The 21,964-nt window shown below is 34.7% G+C and overlaps 1 protein-coding gene across 10 annotated transcripts in view; it reads left to right on the top strand.

Moving 5' to 3' along the window:
• NAV3 (neuron navigator 3) overlaps positions 1–21,964 on the top strand; it is an 813,571-nt gene that overhangs the window by 485,439 nt on the left and 306,168 nt on the right. For 6 of the 10 annotated variants that reach the window (XM_074375361.1, XM_074375365.1, XM_074375360.1 and 3 more), the window contains exon 1: positions 16,501–17,292. The exons of the other annotated variants lie outside the window; for them this stretch is intronic. In XM_074375361.1, coding sequence (XP_074231462.1) covers positions 17,050–17,292 — 243 coding nt within the window. In that variant the 5' untranslated portion in view covers positions 16,501–17,049. Of the gene's footprint in view, positions 1–16,500; positions 17,293–21,964 lie in introns of those variants that run through there. 10 annotated transcript variants of the gene reach the window in all.

Genomic DNA, 21,964 nt, shown 5'->3' with positions numbered 1-21,964 from the left:
CATCAAAATGAAAAGGGCTTCGGGAAAATAAATGTGTATCTAAGAGATGGTTCATAAGGAATTATGAAGAATAGGACTGTTCAGCAACCACAGGGCTGGTACCAGATTGGTTCACATGACTAATAGCAAGCACTCAAAAAATTAGAGCCTGGCATTAATCCAGAATATTTCAGTGAAGAGTGGAAAATTCTAAAACTTCAATGTCTTCGTTTCTCCAGCCTTTTTTTTTTCTTTTTCCTAGCATCTAGTGTAAATACATTCAAGTTATTCTCAAAAGTAAATCCTCTTTCTTGCTCTTCTGTTTATTGCATGCTGCAAGACAGTGGTCCACAGACCAAGATGTCCAGATCAGCAGCATTTAGGAACGCATTGGAAAAGCAAATCCTCAGGCCCCACCCCAGATTTATCATTTCAGTGTCTCTGGGGGTAGGGCCCAGCCATCTGGGTTTAGCAAGCCCTCCAGGTGGTTCAGTAGCCCACTCCCATTAAACGACCGCTGACCTAATATCATGCCAGAGGTTGGTGGACACTCACAAGTCCAATATCCTGGAGGAAGTAATGTATCAATGCCCAAGGAGACTCATCACTCTTCATAGGTCGAGGGAAAGCTGACTTTGGGAGAACACCCCAACATCTCCTAATGTTTCCTGCCCTCTGATAAACTTCTCAGAAATCATCTGGGAAGATATGGTCTCCAAATCAGACATTCTGCTTTCTCTGCCATGGCCTGGCACTGAACTCTACTTCCACCAAACTCTATACCATGCAAATTGTAAGAGAAATAAATAAAGCAACACCAAAGCAGTGGAGATCTTTATTTGAAATGTTACACCAGGAAAACAACAACAGGGAGAGAAGGTTGAATTCAAAGGGAAGGAGTAGATGAGAGCCAATGAAAACAACTGATGTGTGGTAAGCAGAGGCAGTTGGAGAAAGAGGGAAAACACTGGATCTGGGGAAAGGATTAAAGAATTAGAGAGAAGCCATTTGTGAACTGAGGGCGTGAGTCCTCAACAGCACAGGCCTGCTTTCCTCCTTAATTAGACTGGAACTGCCCATTAATGGAACTTGCCTACAATTAAAAACCAACATCAACACAGTAAACTACTAGGTGTGGAAGATTTAACACAAGTTAAGGCTGTTTTTAAGCTTGTTCATGGTCTGAAAACGTTGGTTAGAGTGCTGCTGCTGCTGGTGCTGTTACTCAGTGAAGTTGGAAACTTCAAGATCTTCTTAAGTGTGAATCCCCATTTTGGAGAAGGGAAGAGTTTTATATTTTTTATTTTTTAATTTTTCCAAAGAGTTGAGACGTGTGCAGCAAGATGTACTGACTTTGCTATCATTTAAGTTGGCACTATTGATGGAGGTGATCCTTGAAACCTGTCAGGGGTGGGAACTGACATGAACATCAGAGTATGGCAGTGGAATTGACAAGATGGTGAGTGCAGATGGTGGAAGTGGGGACACACATTTCTTGAATTTTAGTTCTGGCCCTCTTCACTACCGGTCAGATGTTCTTTGTTATTTCAAAGTAAAATTTTAGGCTGAATAAATAAATAATGGAAAAAGCAATTTACAGACAGTCATCTTAGTCATAAGTTACTGTTTAGTTCAGTGCAGTTTTTTATTTAGGGCATAACAGTTACTTATATTGTATATATTGAGGCAAATGAGGATCTGCCTTGATCGGGAGGATACTAGAGTGGGCAGGGATGCAATTACTTTAAAAATCCAAGCGGTGAAACTTGAATATCTTGTTCTGTGAAGATGCTGCTATGTTATTATGCTACTATTTTCTCATTACTAGAATTACAGCATGTGTATTTTCAGGAGTACATAGTAAATATTGACCTTTCATTTTAAATATTTGGGTAGGCTAAGGGTCTCTACTATGAGAAGACAGGTTAAATATAATGCATTAAAAAAATCCTGATATACACCCCCATGGATGGCTTCTTAAATTATTATGTATATCATCTCCAGTAAGTCGCAGCTTTCAAAATTACATCATAGTCTCATATAATTATCACTTTATATTAGAACATCTTAGTTCTAATATAAAGTGTGGTTATGGCTTCCTGAGATGTCATAATTTATCAAATCTTTTTTCCCCTATATCTCATCTCCACATCCTTCCTCGACTGTACACTGTAATTTTTGGATTGCCAAGTATGATCTATCAAAACTAGAACTTGGGTGTGGGACTTAGCAATTTTTAGATATTCCAATAAAATAATAATGTGATGTCTAAGGAAAACTGGATAATTTTCTATTGATATTTTATGGTCTTTTAGAACATCTTAATATATAGTATCCACCAGGGAAGGTGAGGAATTGAAATATATTATGTGTGAAGTTAGCCTTATAATATCGAATGATTTTAGAGGACAGGGAATAAGAGCAGTAATATTGAGGAAATATAAGGTAGAATTTCAAAGGCAGGAAACAACTTATTGAGAGAATAAATAAGAATGAATTTATAGAGATTTGTGGATAATTACAAGTTGTGTTAAGGGGGAAATGATCATGGTATTCATTGGAAGGGGTTAAGAATGAAGGCTATTAAAAATACGAGAATCAAAAAGTCTGGAAAACTAGAATGTTACTTTATGATGTTTTGTACTGTAACTTCCATATATCATCTAATTTATTCATCTGTATTTTCAGACTTGTTGACCACCCTCTAATATGATCAATATGCAAATAAGTGTTTTAGCTCAGAGAAAAGGGTGCATTTTACAAAGAGAAGGAACTTGTCAGTCTTCTGAAATGAATACGATGGAAAACCACTGTTTTTGCTCTCTGGGTAGAACTGGTACTGGGTCAGTATTTTCAGATTGGCTCCAAGATAATGGTATTTCTTTTCCTTTGCTCCCTTTCCTATGAGTTTATCATTCAGTACTATCTAGAAGTTCTTTATCCAATGCAAGCACAAATGGCTAGACAGATGGAAGGTGAAGCCACCAGGTAGACTCTGGAAGCACCATTACCTGCTCGCCTCTAGAATGGTGTCCCACTGTGGACCCACTATCCCTTTGTGCACAGTAGGCTTTGAATTTTACTCACAAACACAATATCTTGTTCCATTCAGGTTTATGTTGACTTAATTTTATTATTTGCCATTTCTCTCTTCCTTCCCTATGGCAGAATTGGAGAAAAAAATTTTATATCAGTAGGCAACCATGTTAAAAGTTATTTGAGATAAATAATGTGGATTTAGGTCTTTATGTTTCGGTTCAATTCTAAACATCTTTCACTGTTTTTCTTTGAACATATAAAGCTATAATTACAGAGAGAATAGTAAAGTACCGTCTATACGTTAACAGGTGTATAAATTCTTGCTGATTGACAAACTGAATTTTGCGACTTTGCACAGCTGGTGTTTACATGCTGCTATCAAACTGGTTGCTCCTGTTGATTTCTGACAAAGTAGAAAGTCTCTTTTCCAACTTCTTATACTTTTTCCATCTTCTTAGTGGCTATTTATTGACCCTTAGTCCCAATTTACTACATACACTTTGGTGATGAGTTTTTGGAAGGATGCTTGTAGGGGCTTAGATGCTGAGGAAGAAAATATCCCAATAAAATGTAAATGGGAGAGAGAAAGTGTGCAACCAAACTACAGTTTATCTAAGTGGGGCTCACTATTTTAAGATTGCCTGGAATTTCTGTACCCTCTTTAAAATTCACTAGTAATTTTACAATTTTACTGAATATTCTGTAAAGGAATAATAAATCCTGCTTTTCTGCCAGTGATGCTTTGTTTCAGTCAAATCCTCTGGAGAAAAGCTCAAGAGGAAAAGCTGCTCTGTTAGTTTAAATTTTAAAAAAAATCTTTTCTGTTTTCTTTTTTCTTTTTCTTTTTTTCTTCCTTTAGCATCGTTTCCTTCATGGCATTGCTTGTTGATTAAAGTGCTTTGCAAATTCTTCCAGTGATTCTTTAAGACCACACTCTACTTTTTTTTGGTGCAGAGGCAAATGTTAACCTCTTCTGAGCATTCCCTCCTTTTCCGCTCTTCCCATTGCCAGATGTGCAATTAGATGGCCATTTCACCTTTATTATAGTTTTTGTGGCATGTTATGGTCATTATTTTTCTTGTTTAGGTACACTGGTGAGGTTATGGTCTCCATATGCTTGTTTTGTGAGATAGATCTTAAAACAGCTGAGGGATGCAAGCTGGTGAGGGGGTTGAAATCCCCACTGGTCTCTCATTTATATCCTTTTAACTCTCAAAGGTAAATTCAGCTGGGTAAGTGTGTTTCTAAGCATCTTTCAGCAATCAGGCAGTATTTTTATATAGTTTTTCAACACCATGAAGGAAGAAGCCTACATTTCTAGAACCTGATCTTTTCACTTAATAGCTTTGGGCTACTGAGATAGCACTTGCTTAGATAAGATACAATATGCAGATAAATTAGAGGGTCAGGTGTGGTGAAATAAATATGCCTAGAAACTAGGTTTCTTGTGTTTAGGGAAGGGGAGATGTAAGGATTTCTTACTGATGAATATAAACAAAAACTACTTCAAAGAACATGGGAGTTACATCTAAATTAGCATAAGCCATACAATTGAATTCAATTGATTTTTCCTAATGCTATTCTTAGAGAAATTCCAAATATCTTGTTTCATGAGAATCTGGGATATGTACAGTATAAAATGCAAATAGGCCATTATTGCTGAAAAAATTACAGAAATAAAACCTCTAGAATGCACATGCTTTCAGACATGGCTTTCAAAACTGTCCTATTCTAATGAATAATTTTAGTGTTTAATAGAAACAGGAAAATTGGCTTTATGAAAGAAAAATCTATCCCATCCAATTAGAATTATGAAACTTTCCACTTACATTTGTTTAAAGTGTTTTGTCTTGTTTTGTTTTGTTTGCCTGTTTTTTGTCAGAAAGTGTGGAAAGTTGGCCGTGTTGTCCCCAAGACTGAGAGTATGTGAACACTAACACACTTTGTTTTCAATGACCTCATCTAGAAGTTACTGCTTATGTTAGTAAAGTCTGTAGTAAATCAGTAGATTTGCAAAAATTAGCATCTGATGGTCTCCATCCGAAAGTGCTTAGAGGAGAAGAGACAACATACTACCTTTCATCTTTAACGCTTCCTATTTCATCCTGCCTGCATTTGCGAGGAGAAAGTTTTTTTCTTTTAATTCCAGAAATATATGTGAGAGATTTTGTTTTACTTATGATAAAGAATATGAAAATGAATGTATTTATTATAAGCCAACTTTAAGTAATGAAAAGTAGGCTTATTTTAAAAGTTAGCAAATTATTCATTTCCCTAGGTCTGTATTCCAAGTTCACATGTAGAATGCATCATGCCAGTTGTTGAGTTTAGTTAGCCCATCTGATTTTCAGCAAATAATAGTGCTTTATTCTGTTTTATTTTGGCTGTGCAAATTTTCTCCATATTCTTAAAAATCCATTGAAGGTATTTGCAGTAACTCAGGAGATACCTGTCAGTGATAGTGGAACTGATTGATTTCAAAGTTTCTTGGTGCTGTTATAGAACTTGGCAAAGAGAAGACTTATGGCACCAAGAGATGTTTCTGTGAACTTTTATGAGACCAGTGGGAACCTTACAAATATTTTTGGTGGTTCCCTCTCACCTCACCCTCATTTTCCTTTTCGTCTGAACTGAATATTAACATAGCTATGGTATAAAAATACTACTCATCCTGAAAGTACAAGAATTGACTAATTATAAGGATTTTAAGCTGAGGTTACTAAGAGTCAAACTTCCTCCTCTAGTAAGTGAAAATCTAGTTGAAAATAACCAGCTACTTAATAGCATGTTTTCAGTAATTTTTATTCTCATTTCTTCTAAATTTATATAATATTGGTAATTATTAAAAATACAGCTATTGAATACTAAAAAATAGGCTGAAGTTTTAGATACCAAACTTGGTTACCTTTTTTTTTTCCTATGTTCATCCTTGCCTGCCTCCTAAAGCTTATAAAGCATTGTGTTGGGGGAAATAAAAACAAAATGTTTTTGTGAAAGTATTTAGCAAGAGGACTTGGGTATAGGGAATAAAATAAAGAAAATGAAACAAAACATCTTATCCTCAGCCTAAATTTTCAACTTTGTTAAAGATTAGAAGCTCCTCGTATATATCTTATGTTGATAATGATAAAAAAATTTTCTTAAATTAAATAATTTTTAATTAAAAGTCATCTTTACAGAATCTGTTGTAATTTGTCAACATTATGCTTTTCTATTCAGCCATTTTCATAACCCAAGTGATTAAAACAGGAAAGAGGAAGATATTTTAGGGTAACGTGTGTCATTCATAAAACCAATAACCAAAGAATTTGTAAGAAAGAGTTAGGCAACAGTTTCTATTGTCAGAAATCAGTCTTCCATTGTGAAATTTCAAGAAAAGGAACTCTTTAGACTCAGATAATATGGAAGCAGAGGGAATGTATATTTGGATATCTCACTTTAGTAAGAAAACTGATTGGCAAAGAAAACGAATGTTGAGGTCAGGATGAATATCAGTAAAAGGAAATACATCAAGAAAACTATTCTCGTGAAAGGCTGATAAAAAGAAAAAAGAAACTTTGAAGTGTTCCCTTAGACTTTTTTTAAAGAATGTATTTGAAGCTTACATCTTTTATGGTGTATTTTCTATGTTTCTGAATCCAGTGGATTAGATGTCCCTGATACAGAAACATGGTTTTCCAGTTATTGGTCTTACTTTATTTCTGGGCTGTTGTGGACAGGGTCATTGCATACAGCTGGGAAGACCATGCACAGTGACGATCCAGATGCGAAAGGCATTGCAGCTACAGGTGGTGGCCCTGCATCATTACTTTTGTTCAGTGGAATAAACAGATGCTCCTAATGTATTTGTAATTTTATGTTGCTGACCAAGCAGTTGGGAAAAAAAGTACTCAGGATAGTAGGAGAATAATCCTTAGACCTCATGTTTTCATCTTCACACTTCCTAATTCCACATTTCTTATTTTCATGTCTTCAGGTAGTATGAATAATAGGCAATCTTGTTGAATCCCCCAGTACTCCTCCTTCTGTCTCTCTGTCCCCCTCCCTCTCTTTCTCTCATCTCCTTCTCCCTCTCTTTGTCTCTATTTCTCTCTCTCTCAACCTCTCTCTCACCCTCTCTCTCTCTCTGTCTCTCTCTCTCTCTCTCTCACACACACACACACACACACACACACACACACACACAGCTGTTTATGAAATATCCCCAGAGTTTCTAGTAAAATGTTGCATGGTCTGATAAGGACCACCTTTGGGAAGCTATTGATTTGGATGGGTTTTCTAGGTGGTCTCCTAGAATGGTTATGAAAGTTAGTTATATCTGAAATTCCCTTTGCTAAAGCTAAGAGACATTTCTGATCACAGGCAGCAATTAACTTACGTTTCGGGTTAAAATATAAAAGTAAAGTTAGAAAGAGAACTTTAAAGAGATTTCTTCTGAATTCCTGAAAGAATCCTGGTGCACCCTCAATATATCTGAAATAAAGCAGGGGATAGTTAACATTTTTATTCTGAAAGAGTAAAAGTAGTGGTTATATTTCAAGCCCTAGGATGCTTGGGATATGAGAATGTATAATATCCCAAGTGGCATTCCTGCAAATTATTGACAACTAGAAAGTACAACCTTTGCAAAGAACATTTTTATTGATACCTTTTAAACAGGTTTTGCTGTGACATCTCTCCTTATTTTACCGAATTCTCATTTATATATAGTATTCAAAAATAGCTGAAAATAATGAAAGTGGCGAGAAGATGATAGTTTTTTAAAAAGATACCTTTAAAAAATAGTGTTTTTATATATTGTTATGCTTAAAATTACTTGACTGCATTTCCCAGGACCTAACTGTCAGGACTTGGTTAAGGGCCCTTTCTTTACCTTCATAACACAGTATATTTGTGTACTTACATGCTGACAGGAATAGTCCTTTCAAATGTAACTATTTTGAAAGTTATTTATGTCCTTTTTGAGTATTTCTTTAATTTGTAAGGTCTACTGTCTTGTTGGAGCACTCAAATTTATGTGACAAGACTATCAAAGTGATTTTGTCTTAATAAAATAGCTGTCCTTTCTCCAGATGTGTCTATTTTTGACTTTGGAGGGTGATTCTGAAAGGAAGAGTATCAACATGCAATGCCATTTCAAAGCCTACTACATTTGATTTTCATTTTACTTTATGGTTAAAAGGCCTTCTGAACTTGGTGAATTTTATTTGCTCGATCAACTATATCAGTAGTATATTGTCAGGAAGCCTGTAAGATGCTAAATGTATGCCATAGAGCTGGTATAAAGAGTTTTCACGTCTCCTGAGTTGTTCTTCATTTGTAATGGATATCGTTTGCATTTCCAAATGTCCATTAGCTTTTTTTATTATTGACTCTTTTGTACTCATCACCTGCTTTTATATTTCAGCCAGCTGGCTTCCTTTCTTTTTCCCTGCTTAGTACCACAATAAAGGCATACCTTGGCTTATTGCCCCCTCAAATATACTATATGGCTAATAGTTCTCTCTGCATCGGATTTTTCCCAGATACCTGAAAAAAAAAAAAAAGATGCCATTGGGGATTCTGAAAAAAGACATTCTAAAACAGACCTCAGTGTTTTAAGTATTTCAAACCAAGTTTGGAGAATAGTTTTAACTCCATGCTCTTTGTATGCTATATTTTTATTATTTATTTATTTATTTATTTTATTATTATTTATTTATTATTATTTCCTCATTAGATCTGGAAGACAGTCTAACCCATCAGTCAGGAAAAAATTTTGCAAGATGTCAGTACACATTATTTCTTCTCTAAGGTTTAAGGGAAGTTCTCTCACTAAATGAAGGTGACTAATACACCAATGACATTCTTGAGGTCTGTTGTGAAAAACTAATACCCAACCCAGTTTTCAGGACGGAATGGAGAAAAAAATATAAGAATCTGTCTATTTATTTATGCTTCTAACCATTAGCAAGGATCTGCTTTATTCTCTTGTATTAAACAGTTAGAAACTGGACAAAAGTATATAAAACAACATTATTTAGCCATTGGACAAAAGACAGCACAGGTCTGTGATACCTGAAAAAAGATCATTAAAAACCAGTCCTATTATTGTGCTAGCTTATTTCTTAGAGGCAGTATCCAGATCCCAGAGTAGGGATGGAGAACCCAAGTAGAGTCCAGCAGTTGTTCTGAGTTGTAGAGACTGAAATCAAACTTCAGAAAAACCTATAGGTCTAAAATTTTTCAGAGTACCAGCAAGGAAGGGGCCATAGAAAGAGACAAAGACAAATTAATGAGAGAGAATGAGAGAGTGAGAATGAACACTGGAAACTTACAGAGATGTTTTCTCCAGTGTTTGGTAGAGGACTACACTGTATGTGTATGAGAGGAAACAAACAAAGACCAAGGAAAGAAGCACCCAGAAAGGAGAATGATAAACAATTCCTAGAACTCACCGAAGTCTGGAGACACTTAGTATTTCCCCCAGCTAGAGTGGAGATGCCACTTGATGCATGACGCATTTGTTAGAGTTCAAAAAAGTGTACTTTTTTTAGGAGTGGTGTTAAATTTGCCCTAGACAGCAAGAGGCTCTGTACCTTTTTAATAATAGTTTGTAAGAAACTCTCAGAAATAACTTAATCACATGCCATTACAAAGTCATGCAATACATGAAATCCATCAGACAACAATGTATAATTCAGCATGTCTCCTACCCAGTAAAAAATTACCAGGCATGTAAAAAGCAGTGTAACATTATTCATATCCAGGAGAAAAAAATATCCATTAATAAAAACATACCCCCAAATGACAGAGATGATGAAATTAGTGTGTTTTACACTAGTTAAATTGTTTAATAAAAGTATTGAACAACCATTATAAATATCCATAAACTCAAGAAGGTAGGAGCAAACATAAATACGATGAGAAGAGAAATGGTAGATACAAAAGACAATGAAACTTCTGGAGATGAAAAGTACATTATCTGAAATAAAATCTGAGAGATTAACAACAGATTATGTATTGTAGAAGTAAAGATTGGTGAGCTTGAAAGCATAGCAGTAAAAGTTAGTTGATTGCAAAATGAAGAACAGAGAGTTAAACAGACCTGAAAAAGAAACTGAACATTAGTAACCTGTGGTACAAAAGCAAATGGTCCAACACATGTGTAGTTGGAGTCCCAGAAGGAAAGGAGGAGGCCACAAATATTTTTAGAAATAATTGTCCAAAATTTTCCTAATTTGACAAAACTATAAAGAAGGCCATTGAACGCAAAACAGAAAAAAACACAACAAAAGTCAATTGCTACAAATGAGTAAAATGAGAAAACTGTGACAAAAGCTGGGTAAAACAGCCACAGTATGCAAAGAGAAACAAAGGTTAGAATTACAACAGACTTATCCTTAGAAATTATGCACGTGAAAAACAATAGAGTGATATCTTTACTGAAGAAGAAAAATTGTTAACTCAGAATTCTCTACTCAGAAAAAAATTTCTTTTAAAAATTGAGGTGAAGTAAACTTTTCTTCAGCCAAACAAAAGCTGAGACAGTTCATCACCAGCCAATCTGCAATAAAATAAATGTTACAAGAGGTTATTCAGGGAGAAAGAAAATGATTCCAGATGGAAATTTGCATCTATACAAATGAATGAAGACCACCAGAAATAGAAATTATGTGGATAAATATAAAATGCATTTTTATTCATTTTTGTTTTTCTTTAAAAGATAACTGACAGTTTAGAACAAAATAATAATATGCTATTTTAATATGTTGAAGAAAATATATGAAAATAATGGCACAAAAATATGAGAACATGAAAATAAAATATTGTGAGACCTGTGTATTATATATAAAGTGGTTTAATATTATTTGAAGCTATTCTGTAATAAGTTAGTGGTTTAAGTAGTAAAATATCTATTAAAAGTGTTAAAGCATAGAACTATATGTAATTAAATCAATAGCAGAAATAAAAGGGAATCATTAAAAAATGGAACTGATCCAAACAAGGCAGGAAAAGGGAAAAAGGATAAAGAACAAATGGAAAACTAATGGTAAGATGGTAGACTTAACCAATCACATCAATAATTACTTTCATATGAAATGGCATAAATATTCCAATTAAAAGGCACAGATTGTCAGAGAGAATAAAAACAAAATTAAATATGCATCACCCACTGAAAATCCACTTTAGCTGTAAAGACACAAAGAATGGAAAAGTTATACCAAACACTAATTAAAAGAAACGCCAATTTCTTTATATTTGTTATATTGTTAAAGTAGACTTTAGAATAAGAAATATTAACAAATATAAAGAAAGCATTTTTATTATGGATGTTAGAGAAGCCGACTTATCAAGAAGAAATAATAATACTAAATGTGTTTGAAGCCGCTGATAAAGCTTTAAATATATAAAGCAGAAACTGGCAATACCGTTAAAAGACAATGGTAAGATAAGTGAATGGTGTCAAGGACTGTGAGGGGTCTGAGGTTTTACTCTGTTTGCAAGCTAGTAAGTTGACCTGGCATATAATCGTAATATATGGGTGCTGGCAGAAGACATTTGATTCCTCTGTTAAAGACCAGATTCAGTTTATTACTTACAGCAACAGCAGTAGCCAGAATATCATATGTTCTTGTGCAAGTTTCTCTAGCCTCAATTTCTACAGGACAATGTGGCAAGGACCAGGTGATGTCTGCATATGCAGTGGATTGTGTTACCAGAGAGGAATTTTGAGCCTGAGGAACACAAATCTCTTATAACTAGTTGCAAGCAAACTTGCATCACTTTTTTTCCTCAAGGGAGACTGATCTTTATTAAAATGTACAGTAGATAAACCTACTCTTTGCTTCAGAAGGGAACACTGTTTCTATCTTCCAAGGCTATTTAGTTCCATCATCTAAGGCTTATTACTATTCAGACTCCCAGAAAAGATAGTCAGGCATAAAATATGCCCATAAAATAGCAGAAATGTGAGAAATATAGGGAGAATTTTCTCCCAACAAAAGGCAGTCTGCACGCTAGGTGAGAATGTTTTCAAAAATATATCTGAGAAAGAACTTGTATCCAAAATATAAAGAGCTATTAAAACTCAATAATAAACAAATAAAAATATTGGCAAACATTATGAACAGACCTGTCAACAATGATATATGGATGACATGGCATGTAAACACATGAAAAGAAACACCACATCAGTAAGTTATTAGAAAAATTCAAATTAAAACTGCAGTGATAGACCACTGCACCTCACTAAAATGGATAAAGTTAAGGCCTGACAGTGTGAAGTATTGAAGAGTATGTGGAGCAACTGAAACTCTCATACGTTGCTGATGGTATGTTTTGGAAATGGTATGTTTAGGAAAAAATTTTGAAGTTTCTTATACAACTGAACATATCCTTTTCAAATGACCCACTAATCCCCTCCTAGGTATTTATCCATGAGAAAATAAAATAATATCAACGCAGACCATATGCACATTTTTATAGAGCTTTATTCATATATCCTGAAACTGGAAACAGTTCAAATGTCCTTCAACTGGTGAATGCATAAACAGATTGTATCATATCCATACAATGAACTATATCTCAGCCATACAAAAGAAAGAACTATTGATACACATAACATGGATAAATTTCAGACGTATCATGTGATGTGAAAACAAGTCAGACCAATATACTGCGTGATTTCACTTAAATATGTACTAGAAAAGACGAAACTAGTGTCAGAAAGCACTTCATGGGTGGCCTGAGTTGGGAGTAGGACACTGACTGCACAGGGGCATGAGAGGAGCTTTTAGGGTGAAGGAAAGGGTCTGCATTTTGATTATGATGCTGGTGACATTAAACTATTTCATTAGAATTGTTGACTTTTATGCTGTGTAAATTTTGCTTCAATTTAGCCATTAAATATAAGATCTTAGCAAACTTCAGAGCTGACTACCAACTGTATTTTGTCCTTTTGCAAGCATATTTATAGTGCTGATAGCTGGTTATCTTTTCCACTCTCTTACAAATAAATGATAGTTAGCAGATTGTCATTTCTTGAGGTTTTATTATTTATTTTTAAAATCACTGTTACTAAAATCTAGCCTGATTGGAATTCTCTTACTGCCCTTCAACTTAAATTTAGCTTTAGAAGGCAGTGTGTTTTAGGAGCCATTGCTGCTTTTCCTGTTAGATTTGATGGGGGAAAAAAAGACTATTAATTTATTTTTAGGGTTTTCCCAAGTTCAGTTCTGTTAACTCTTATGATCTGGCCAAACTCTTCAATTATGCCTCTTGACCTTACTTCAGTAATTCTCAAGGTCACTATATTTCTTATACCATTAATAGCTAACATTTATTGAGCACTTATACGGCAGACTCAGTTTTAATGATTTCATACGTTTATTTTGTTTAGTTTTCACAGCTACTTCTTTGAAAGAAAGTACAATTTTTTGTCCAGCTTCATAAAAGATGAAACCGAGGCACAGCAAGTGCCAAATTCATACAGCTAGTAAGTAGGGTAGCAAAGATTCGACCACAGGTAGTCGAGCTTTTTAGAGTCCATTCCAATTGTCAAGCTACAAATCAAGTAAAACATAGATCTTAAATTGTAGTGTATAGGAGAATCAATCCATTTATTTAAATTTAGTTATCAAACTTCTCCCTCTGCCTCACGGCTCTTATTTTGTAGGCTGGGGGTGAATTCAGGAATCTATAGTTTTGTTAGCACTCCAGGTGGTTATTTGTTGAACCCAGTTTGAGAAACCTCATTTTCTATGACTTTATGCTAATTACTTCTCAGGGCCTTTATCTCCTATTCAAGATGCTGTACTTTTGGGATGAAATGGATGACGGTAAATCCTCTGCAATAAGTTAACTTGTTTTTATTGCTCTTGGTGATAGGTGTTATTTCATAGACTATCAACAGTGACAGTTACGTTCAATCCTGTGTTCAGCCCTAATGAAGTGATATTGTCTAATAAGCAAAAAGCATTTCAAAGTGAAAAGGTGCCTTATTCCATGTGAACACTTTTTCATTTTGGTTGTATCAGGAATTACAGTGTGCTCTTGTCCATCATATATTTTTGAAATACCAATTAGCTTATTTACAATTGGTAAATAGAATTATATTGCTATAATGTAGCAGTTATGTAGCTTTATGTGATATAAGTGAGGCCAAGGGAGACAGAATAATCAGAGTAGAAATATAACCTTGGGTAAGAAAAGAAACCCTCAACTTTGATACCATATAATCAACAGGTGCCCTTTTGGCTCAGTTTTAAGAAAATTTAAAAAATAAATCTCTCTATCCAGGGCTTCCTTACCAAAGGAGCATAGCCTTTGTCTTATGTGACTTTTTCCCTCTTTTGTTTTTTTTTTCACTGAAGTATAGTTTATTTACAATGCTATGTTAATTTCAGGTATATGGCAAAGTGATTCAGAGATATATATATAGATAGATATATAGATAGATATATAGTATATTCTTTTTGAATGCATTTCCATTATAAGATTATAGGTTATTACAGGAAATTGAATATAGTTCCCTATGCTATACAGTTGTTTCTTGTTGGTCATCTATTTTATTTATAGTAGTGTATATAAGTTAATCCCCTATATGACTTAAATATTTGCAGATTGCACTGCCCCCTGTGCCCATTTCAGTGGCAAACCATTTGGCTCAGACTTTGCCTTCCAACTAGATTTTTTCCACTAATTCTAATTAAAGTATTGCCAGCACTTCTATTCAATTTTTTTGTTTTGTTTTTTGTTTTTGTTTTTAACTCTGAGCTGAGCTGCTTGCTTGGGTGGTCCAAATTATCCTCCAAAGTACCACTATTATTTTTGCTAGTGATCTGCTCCCAAAGTTGCATATGTTTTGAATGGTCTTCCCAGAACCTAGTTTCCCCACAAGTCCTATTATTTTAGGTATGCTATTTTGTTTGCAGTGTGAGGCTTACAAGATGTGTGTATCTTCTCAAATTATAATTCAAATTATAATTGGAACTCTATTTTAGTTCCTTGAACATCTCCTGCTTTGCAATATCTTATAGTCTCTGGAAGAGAAAGTGTGATAAATGATTTGTAAACTATAAAGTAACATACTTCTCAGAGTGATCATTTCATTTCTTTATCCCCACTAGTGTTTTATTTGTGGCTTATTGTCCCATTCTGTAAAGCCCACTTGGGTTACTTTTTTTAAAAAGTTTGTAAGGTTTCTAACTTGTATTTGAATTTCTTCTATACTTCTATCAAAAGAGCAAATACATTTGACTTCAATTATTGTCTCTTTTATCTGTAAATTACCCCTTCTTACCTAAAAGTACATAATAATTTTAGAGCTGGAAATGACAGACAAAAAATAATTCCTTTACTATAGAGAGAGATTTTCTACAATAATAATTATGATTCTTATAATTACCACCATTTCTTGAATGCATATTAAATGTCCATTCATTTTTCTAGGAACTTTACTTGCAATATTACTGATTCTTAAAATATTTTATAAATATAATGTATATAATTTATTTTTTAAAAAGAAGAGTAAATCTATTGGTGTCTTACAGAATTCTTCCACATAAAGGATATAAAATCAAAAACATTCCTGTTATTAGGTAGATATTTGCTTTTGAAATCTCAACTATGATATTTACTTAATGGTGGAAAAATTTCTCTGTTATCAAAGTACAACTGCTTTAAAGAGAATAATGCTGTCCCATGTTTTCCTAAAAACTTACCCCTTGCTTTTGTTATACATCCTGACTTGCTTTTACCAGAAATGAGACATGATCTGATTATCATAAAATAATTGTACAAATAGAAGCATTGTTGTTCATGGTCATTGAGTATACCATTGAACGCTTTTCAGAAGCTTAGGATTTTAAGTTGGATTTAATGAGCTTGAATAATAATGTTATTTTCAATTGCTTCTAAGATAATTTTTTAAATTACTCTTTAAATGATGCAGGACTTTCCACTTTCTAACTGTATGACTTTGGTCAAACCACTCAGATGAATCTGAGTTATCCTTTCTTTAAAGTGGAAAAAAGAATTATGCCTATTTTTGAGCCATTCCATTGATTAAGTGTGACAACGCATAAAGCGCTTGCCCCATAACTGCCGTCTAGTACACGTCACGTATGTATTAGGTATAAATACTTTTATTATCACCATTATTAAATTTAAAAACAATTACTATGTATCTGGTGCCCTGCTTTCTGTATTTACGATATTTTTGTAACCTAGGCAGGCGTAATCTGCTGAATCATTTAGCAGCTTTAGCTGCTACTGCATGAATTTAACCTGATTTCATGGGATGAAACAGAATGCACACCATGGTTTATGGCTGTCAGTAGTGAAAAATAGCTGGAAATCAGACAAACAGCTTCATTGCTGAGATTGTTTCCGGGCTAAAAGTTCTTCCAGCAGCTGTTTGTTTTGGCCATTAAACGTGTCCTTTTTTTTTTTTTTTTTCTTTTTCTTTTCTTTTTTAAAGCTGGGAGAAATACAATTTTCTTTAAAAAGAGAATGTAGGCTGGTTATTTCTGAAGTCAGGAAGAACGCCTGTCCTTCCTCTATTGTGGGCTTTTTGGCTGCTTTGACACTTGAACTGAAGGTCTTTGCTTTTGTTCTCCTCTTTTTCACTCGCAATGCTGAGACTCAGATTGCTGTAGTGAGGGGTAAAAAAAAAAGTAAAACTAGGAGCTCTTTAATCCTAGAAAAAGAGCTTTGTAGCAGTTACCTTCAAGAAAAGCTTACTTCCCAGAGGAGTATTTAATATTACATGGTCACTGACTGACTGAAGAGAGAGAGAGAGAGAATGGATATATAAGAGAATGAGAATATGAAAATTCAAGCCAGCAAGAAAGAAAGATACTTAGCTAAAGATGAAGGGGAATTTTGCCTCTTCTTGAAAGTTATATTATTAGCCTTTTTTTTTTTTTAAATCATGATGACTGCTAGTTTTGTTTAAAGTATTTGTTCTGGAAATACTAAAGTTGGAGTCTACCAGACTGAGGTTAGAAGCATTTTCTTTGGCAGCAAGAAGACACTTTTATAGAAGCCATGCCTGTACTTGGGGTTGCCTCAAAACTGAGGCAGCCAGCTGTTGGGTCAAAGCCTGTTCATACTGCTCTTCCGATACCAAATCTTGGCACTACTGGGTCACAGCACTGTTCTTCAGGACCTTTGGAACTTACTGAAACAGAGAGCTCAATGCTTTCTTGTCAGCTCACATTACACTCAACCTGTGAATTTGAAGAGAAGAAACTCCTCCAAGGAAAAACGAAGGAGACAGAAGACAGCAAGGTTAGTGGCTATGGGTTACCTATAGACTTACAAAGCTAAAATGCAAATTGCACTTCAGGTGAACTATAAAGCATGTTGTGAAATGGGGAGCAGTAGGGGAATACTGGTGTAAGACAGTAAGTAGTTTATATAGCTGAAAAGCTGAATATTTAGCCTATCTAGAATTGTATTTATAGTTTATAGTTGTTGTAAAAGTTGTGAACCAAATTCTTTGAATATGCATATGGTATCAGTACTGCTTACTGATAAAGTGCCTCGTTAAATCCTAGATCTCTCTCGTAATCATAATCATAACCAATCACAAATGTGAGAAAAGGGGGGCTATTTGCATATATATTATAATGTAAAAAAAGATTTATTTGTAAAGACTTCTGCAGACATCATCACTTTTCTCTAAATGCCATTTGCATTTTAAACACTTTCTGATTGAATGTGTGAATCCTAGACGGCTTAATTCATTGCATTATGAAGGAAAATGAAATGTTATTTTCCTTGATACTGCACATTTGTCTGGGTTTTCACTTGTAAATTGAAACCCTACTGTTTAACTTATTACTGACATCTTTTTCAGTCACTTAATTTATGACATTCGTGAGCAGTAGCTCATAGATCTTGGTTTTTAAGCCATACTACACTCGTTTTCTCCAGATGCTGTAGGGTAGCATGGCCCTTCCATTGGGGAGCTTCTTGGAGATTCATTTGTACCTTGATAAATATCACTTTTTAATGCAGTGTTAACAGTGATGTCAAGCATTACAGAGTCACCATTCTCTCGCCTCTGGCTTCTTAAGGAATGGTTTGATTTTACTTTCTCATTCCAATGTAATTTAAATTAATATAAGAAAAAAACCTTCACATGGAAATTAACTCTACAAGTTAAAGAGAAAGTCACCCTTTTTTGTCTGAAATGTCCACTCCATCTGTCCTCACCTGTTCAAATCCTCTCAGGTGCTGCCCAAGGCAGCTTTCTCCAGAAAGCCTTTGCTCGTTACCCTTTGCTCTTTCCCTTCTTTTCTCTCCTGTGGTTCTTCACCTGTGCTAATACTTATGGCACCTTAATTTCTACTGTATGTTAATCACCTGAATAATTTCTTTCTTCCCCACTAAATTGAAAATATATACAAGCTAGGGCCTTATTCTGTGCTCCAACACCCAGTGCTTTATGCATAATAATTAAATAGTAATTAAATGGATTAATGTATGAATGAATGAATCAGTGAATGAACAAAAAATTATACTGAGAAAGATTTAGTTAAGTTCAAGAGTCTCTTTGGATCATTCAATCTGCAAAACGTCAGGTCTGGAATGAATGAATTCTAAATGACTTATAGTTCTAAAATTATATTATTCCTTTTGTGTTTTAGGAAAGCATTGTCTATGCAAGAAATGTCAGTTAAAAGAAAATAAGTAATTTTAGGCTTAGAGTTCTCAGCATAATTCAGCATAAAAGTAAGGAATTATAAATTATCAACAAAAGACTAAAGTTATTTAACTTTATGCAATTAACTACAAGCGAATGTCACAGCACTCTGTTCTAATATTCTGTGTACCCACAATGACTTGTCTGGATTCGATGGAAGAAGAGAAACCATTTTTCTCTCCTGACCATGGCTAGCATCTCTGCAGGTTTAGTCAAACCTCCACTTTGATAAATGGCCTTGGCCTAAGACTTGACCACTGTAAGGACTGTTTTCAATAGAATTTTGGTTGATCTCTTTGGTTAGCCAACATATCAATCATACATCTGATATTCCACTAAGACTCTGTGGTAAGCAATGTTGTATTTATAAGGATGTTTTTACCATGCCACTTATCAGATTAAAAGCTTTTTCAAACAAATGTAAAGAGTGTCTGGTCAGCATTTCAGAATATTCTTAAATGTTAGGAAAGGATATTTAATGATTTTTATAAACTTTTGAAAAAACAGAACTCAAGAAAATAGCAAAAATGATCAGGGTAGTTGTGTAAGAGATAATGAGATTTGGCTGCAAATGGTAAAAAAAAAAAAAAAAAAGTCAACGTAACAATAGTATAAGATAGGAGTTTCTTTCTTTTTCATGTAAAGGATATCTGGAAGTAATCCATCCATGACTGGTAGGGTGACTTCATGAAATTGTCAGGGAACGAGGCTCTCTTTTTTGCCTACCATCATCAGTTTGGTATCCAGCTCTAGGCCTTGAGTGGATAATTGAGTTCCACTTAATTAAAAGGGCACATCCTGTTTCATTAAAGATTTTTCCTCATCCAGTTGTCCTGTTTATAGTTCCAAGGCTTTATCTAGTTGCAGTAGAGACTGGAAAATGTAGTTTCTTCTAGGCAGCCATGTGCCCAACTAAAAATTATGGGTTCTATTTCTAAGGAAAAGAGACCATGGAGAGTACCCACAATAGACGACTGTCATTAAGAAACATTTATGTGGAGTACTGTGCTGGTCCTTGCACCAAACAGCCTCCCAGTCTGGTTAGAGAGAACAAACCTGTATATGACAGTGTCAGGAATGTATCTTCCGCCAGGCACTCCCTTCTCGTACGCTTGTTTTTGATTAGTGCACATGGCATCATTCCAGACATCTCATCTTGAATTCCTAGTCTCATTTCTGGTGACATAGCTTGCTATCTCACATTCCATAGTTTGCTGGAAATTGGAGATTTTTGCTTCTGTATTACTGCTTGGATTTCTCCCCTTATGCACATCCTCATGCTTTGGCCCTTGTTAAGTTTTCTGTCAATTATTGTAATAAATCCAAATCGGTCTCTTCTCCTCTGGTTCTCCACCACATTCACTCAGCATGTTCACCATCCTGCTTATGGGGATAAAAAAAAAAAAAGTTAGTTACTTCTCAAGTCTTAACAGTTTTTTCATTCAGGCATTTCAGTCTCCTAGTTGTTGTCACCTCTTCCATGATAGGCCTATCCAGCTACTGTGTGTCTCCTTCTTGGGTGTCCCAACTTTTTCAGACTATTTCATCTCACTGCTCTTTTTTTTTTATAGACATATAGTTGCTATACAATATTATATAAGTTACAGATGTACAGTATAGTGAGTCACAATTTTAAAGGTTATACTTCATTTATAGTTATGATAAAATATTGTCTCCATTCCTCATGCTGTACAATAGATCCTTGTAGCCCATTTTATACCTAATGCTTTGTACCTCGTACACCCCCACTCCTATGTTGCCCCTCCTATTTCCCCCTCCCCTTTTCTTACTGGTAAACACCAATTTGTTCTCTGTAACTGTGAGTCTGCTTTTTTGTTATATACACTAGCTTGTTGTATATTTTTAGATTCTACGTATAAGTGTTGTCATATAGTATTTGTCTTTCTCCGTCTGGCTTATTTCACTTAGCATAATCCCCTCCAACTCCATCCCTGTTGCCGCAAATAGCAACATTTTGTTCTTTTTAATGGCTTAGTAGTATTCCTGTGTGTGTGTGTGTGTGTGTGTGTGTGTGTGTGTGTGTGTGTGTGTGTGTGTACACATATATATACCACGCCTTCTTTATCATTTGTATGTTTATAAACACTTAGGTCACTTTCATATCTTGGCTATTGTAAATAATACTGCTGTGAACATTGAGGTGCATGAATCTCTTTGAATTAGTGTTTTTGGCTTTTTGGGGGTATATACCCAGGAGTGGAATTGCTGGGTCATATGGTAGTTCTATTTTTAGTTTATTGAGAAACCTTCATACTGTTCTCCACAAGGGCTGCACCATTTTACATCCCCAGCAACGGTGTGCGAGGGTTCCCTTTTCTCCGTATCCTCACTGTTTGGTTTTTTTTGTTCTTTTTGATGATGGCCTTTCTGACAGGTATGAGGTGATATCTCATTGTGGTCTTAACAGATAAATAACTTGAGTTACAGATGCCACGTCAGATACATTTTTAAATTCCGCCATGACATCTCAAGGACTTACATTTTCTCTAGCTATCTTTCATTCTGATTTCTTACTTTCCTTGAATTTTCTAGCGTCTCTCTTCATACAGATTTATTTTTCCATTTTTCCTGGGTTTTCACCCAAGTGAGAAAAAGAGTCACTTTGCTCTGGAAACTTTACTTAAGAATCTGCAGATTAAGATTTAGAGTATTTTACCTTGTCACAGTTCAGCAAGTAACATACGGTTGAGCATTAGACATCCCAGTTCATGAAAGTTCCTTGGCCATACCTACCACTGACAACTGGCTTTCACTTTTTAATCCCCAGCCTCCTTTCAACTTAATCTGCCATCTAGCTTTTACCTCTGTTCTCATTTCTAACTTCTTTCCAGACTTGAGCTTGCTCAACTCTTTCTTCTTAGATTATCTGTGCAAACCCAAGATCCTTTTTATATTGCTATAGAAAACAGTTAATTTTTTGAGCATCTATCTTATCCTTTATAAGAAATTTCTCATGTTATTCTTACAATGTGTCAAAGAAGGCATTGTTATCCACATTAATAGAGAAGTAAACTGAGGCTTGGATAAAGTGGGAGACACTTATAAGATCAGACGGTTAACTAATAGTAAAGAAATCCAGAACTTGAAACTAGGTTTGTCTCTACAAAGCCTATTTTGGTCTTTTACATACTCTCTTCATGATATACTTGCAGCATTTTTTCTAGTTACACCCTTTCCTCCAAATTTTACCTACTTTTATAGACTTACTTTGAAAGTCAAAGAAAGGAATAA

Source organism: Camelus bactrianus, chromosome 12 (assembly GCF_048773025.1).
Source record: "Camelus bactrianus isolate YW-2024 breed Bactrian camel chromosome 12, ASM4877302v1, whole genome shotgun sequence".
NCBI classification, from domain to species: Eukaryota; Metazoa; Chordata; class Mammalia; order Artiodactyla; family Camelidae; genus Camelus; species Camelus bactrianus.
Note: the sequence above shows the minus strand (reverse complement) of the source record. Positions and strands in the feature narration are given on the sequence as shown.